The sequence below is a fragment of the Trypanosoma equiperdum genome (assembly GCF_001457755.1).
Source record: "Trypanosoma equiperdum strain OVI genome assembly, contig: ctg_167, whole genome shotgun sequence".
NCBI classification, from domain to species: Eukaryota; Euglenozoa; class Kinetoplastea; order Trypanosomatida; family Trypanosomatidae; genus Trypanosoma; species Trypanosoma equiperdum.
The window spans coordinates 1-3,285 of NW_027123704.1; the positions used below are offsets into that span (position 1 = coordinate 1).

The 3,285-nt window shown below is 47.9% G+C and overlaps 1 protein-coding gene across 1 annotated transcript in view; it reads right to left on the minus strand.

The window, feature by feature from the left end:
* Window positions 1–178: 178 nt before the first annotated feature.
* TEOVI_000044600 (uncharacterized protein) overlaps window positions 179–3,285 on the minus strand; it is a gene marked incomplete at both ends in the record, with an annotated part of 3,678 nt that continues 571 nt past the window's right edge. Inside the window, one exon of the mRNA XM_067222691.1 lies at window positions 179–3,283. Within this exon, the coding sequence (XP_067078792.1) occupies window positions 179–3,283 (3,105 nt within the window). The remainder of the gene's footprint in view (window positions 3,284–3,285) is intronic.

A 3,285-nucleotide genomic window follows, 5' to 3' on the forward strand; every position in this document is an offset into this window, starting at 1 on the left:
AAAAAATAATAATAAACACCCAATAAAGTGGTAGATGGAAATATGAGGCCACACACCCAACAGGCGCCCTTTTCATCCAAGGAAAATTAACAATAAAATTAACAATAACAACAAAGAAAGAAATGGAAAAGAAAAGCGGTAACGCGCACTTCATGCCTTATAGTCACACGACAGCGCATTACCGCAGGTCTTCTGACACCTCCGCAACAGTGTGAGAGTGTCGGTCCTTTATTTTCTTCGACGATGTCCTCTTCTTTGTATGACCGCTGCTTCCTCTATCCTTTTCATCTGCTCCTATCTCTATTTTTGTCGCACTATTTCGTGATTTTTTGTGCGACTTTTTGGTTTGAACAGCGTTGAGGTTGAGTAGGGCTGCTTTTTCCATTTCTTCTGAGAAAGGGTACTGAATTCCAATTCGGTCTGCCATGGCCATGTACTCCGCTAATTTGTTCTTCATGGGAACAACTTCCCCAGCAAGCATCTGCAGTTCCGCCTTCAGTTGCTCAACAGAGGCGTCATCACCTCCCTCTTTTTTGCGCAGAGCCTCCCTGGCTTGCCTAAGTTTAGAGCGCAACCGTTTGTTCTCTGTCGTGAGCAGTTGCAGCTTTTTATCCGCTTCATCACCATTTACTGTTTTCTCGTCAACAGGGAGAATAGATGCGACTGGTTCAGCGGCACTCTCCAACTGCTGCTCAAGTTGTTGAATCTTTTCCTGCAACTCTTCCACCTGCCTCTCCAGGTCGTTTGTTGTGTAATCCTGCATTATACGCAGCTTCTCTGTGAGGTCAGCAATACTTTCCTTCAGCTTCCCATTTTCCTCTTGCAAAACCGATAGTTTGTCGTTAGATTCTTTCAGTTGCGCAGCCAAACTCTCAGCCTCCCTCTCATTTCCAACACTGCGATATGACGGGCTATCAGCACCGTGCGCCAGTACGTCCACCGCAGGGCCGTCATCAAAGCGAACAAGCGATAAGAGGTCGGTGTTTGGTTGCTTTTTCTTCTTTCTCCTGACTGGCAATGTAACAGCACCACTGACAATTTGTTCAGCACGCGCTGTTTGCAGCTTTTCTTCAAGTTGTTCGATGCGCCTACGCATAGCCGCTGCATCATCGTCTAACTTCTTCCTCTCTTCTTCAAACCTTTCATTGACCTCTGCAGAACTTCGTTCCTGCTCCTCTAACTGCCGATGTGCCTCTTTAAGAGTAACCCTTAACTGATCTACTTGTACACGCAGAGCAGTAACATCCGAATCTTCCGCCGCAGCGGATGAAGCTCGAGCAGCAACGCCACCGGCGGCTTCTGTGGATTGACGCAATTTGTCAAGTTCGCTTTCGATATGCAACCGCTCTTCTTCGACTTGATGCAACTGGGCACACAACCTTCCACTTTCATTCTCGTACCTCTGCCTTTCTTCTGCTATGCGAACCTCCATCTCCAACTCCTTTTCATGCCGAACTGCCTCCAATTGATCATTTACAGTTACCATTACACGACGTAGCTCCTCCTTCACGGCCTCCAACTCACTGCTAGTCGCCACTATCGTGGAGAGCAACTTTTCTTCTTGATTAGACTTTTCCTCCACCAAGCACTGATATTTATTCCTTTCCAGCTCAAGCGCGCGGTACTCATCCGTTAACTTTGCCATCTTCTCGTTGGTATTGGTGCACATCGCGGTTTCAGAGGCTAGACGCTCGGCAATTAATCCTAATTCAGCGGAGTGAGCAGAGCGAATTTGTTCGTTTTGCCTCAGTTGCTCCTCGTTCTCTGCCTCCAGTTCGTCAATCGTTTGACGGTACACCAAAAGCTCGGAGGTGAGCCGATCAATATCAGAAACCATTTGTTGGTTTTCGCTTACAAGTCTCGTGTTCTCGACCATTACCGAGCGAATATCGTCAGGAACAAAGCTGTTACTCTCTAACTGTGCAGCAACGGTCCCTTCGCTTGCAACTGCGCGCTCACATTCGACTCCGCCAACACTAGTCCTTTGTTCAACACAGGCCCCAACGCCTTTGGTATCGTTAGCACCTCCACACTGCCGCATAACTTCTTCCATACGAAGCTGCAGTTCGTTTAATTGGCCTTCGAGTGTAGTATTCTGGCCGCACAGTTTGTTATTTTCTTCCATCAGGCGACACACCTCCACACGAAGTTCCGCGCTTTCTTTCACAAGCGCAACAACCTCGTCCTCACGCGACTTAAGAGTTTGCCTCTGGTTGTCTACAGTGTCCTGAAGACTCGCTCTCTCCGAACCCACACGTTGCAAGTCTGCTTGTGTTTCCCCCAGTTGCACTTTCACAGCTTGTAAAGAGAATTCCAGTGCCGTGCACCGTGCCTCAGTGTCACTTCCCGTATTCTGTCTTTGTGCTTCCTCTAACTGAGTGATTTCTTCCCTAGCTTTTAACAATGCTTTTTCCGACTCCTCAGCACAAGAAAGACGCTCTCGTAACGTAGAAACCTCTTGCTGTAGCTCAGCTACGCTTGTCTCAAATTGTGGTATTTTTTCTGCTTGCATGCGAGCCCTGTCAAGCTCCAACTGAGCTGCTTCGTAGTCACGAGAAAGCTGATCCCTTTCCACCCTCAAGTTGTTGATATCAGTCGTAAGAGTTTCACATTGTGCCTCCAGCCCACGAAGCCGCTCCTCGTCATGTTCTTTTGTGGTTGCGAAGTAGGTTGCTTCCTCTTTCATTGCGGAAGATAGATCCGTCAGCTTCCCATTTTCTTCAGTAACTTGGGCAAGACGCGACTCCAAGATTGAAATCTTCTCCATTGCAGCCTCGTGTTGGTGTTGAGCGTCCTCGCAATTTTTGCACGATTTTGGCTCATTCATCGAGGCAGTCAGTAGCGTATCAACATCATAACTGGGTGCAGTCGGTTTTGCCTCCGCAGAACAACTCTCATTTTGTCTGATCCTATCTTCCAACTCTCTCAGTTTTTCGGTTAATGCCCTGTTCTCGGCTTCCACGTCCTTGTGCATGCTTGATTCAGTGGCAAGGTTTTCACGCAGATCTTCCAGCTCCTGTTCGTACCGTGTTATCTTGTCATGTAATTCCTGCTGCTTCTGCTCTGCGACGCTGGCACTGTCACATTCCTCCCTCGACGCTTGAAGCTCCCATTGTTGTTGAGTTAACTCCGCGGTTTTTGCTTGTAGTTCCGCTTGTAGTCGCTGTAGTTGGTCCCTCAATTCATCCTCTCGTATGCGATGCCGGTCAACCTCACTTCGTAAATCGTTGAACACCAAACTATTGGCCTCCAGTTCTTCCATACGAAGCTGCAGTTCGTTTAATT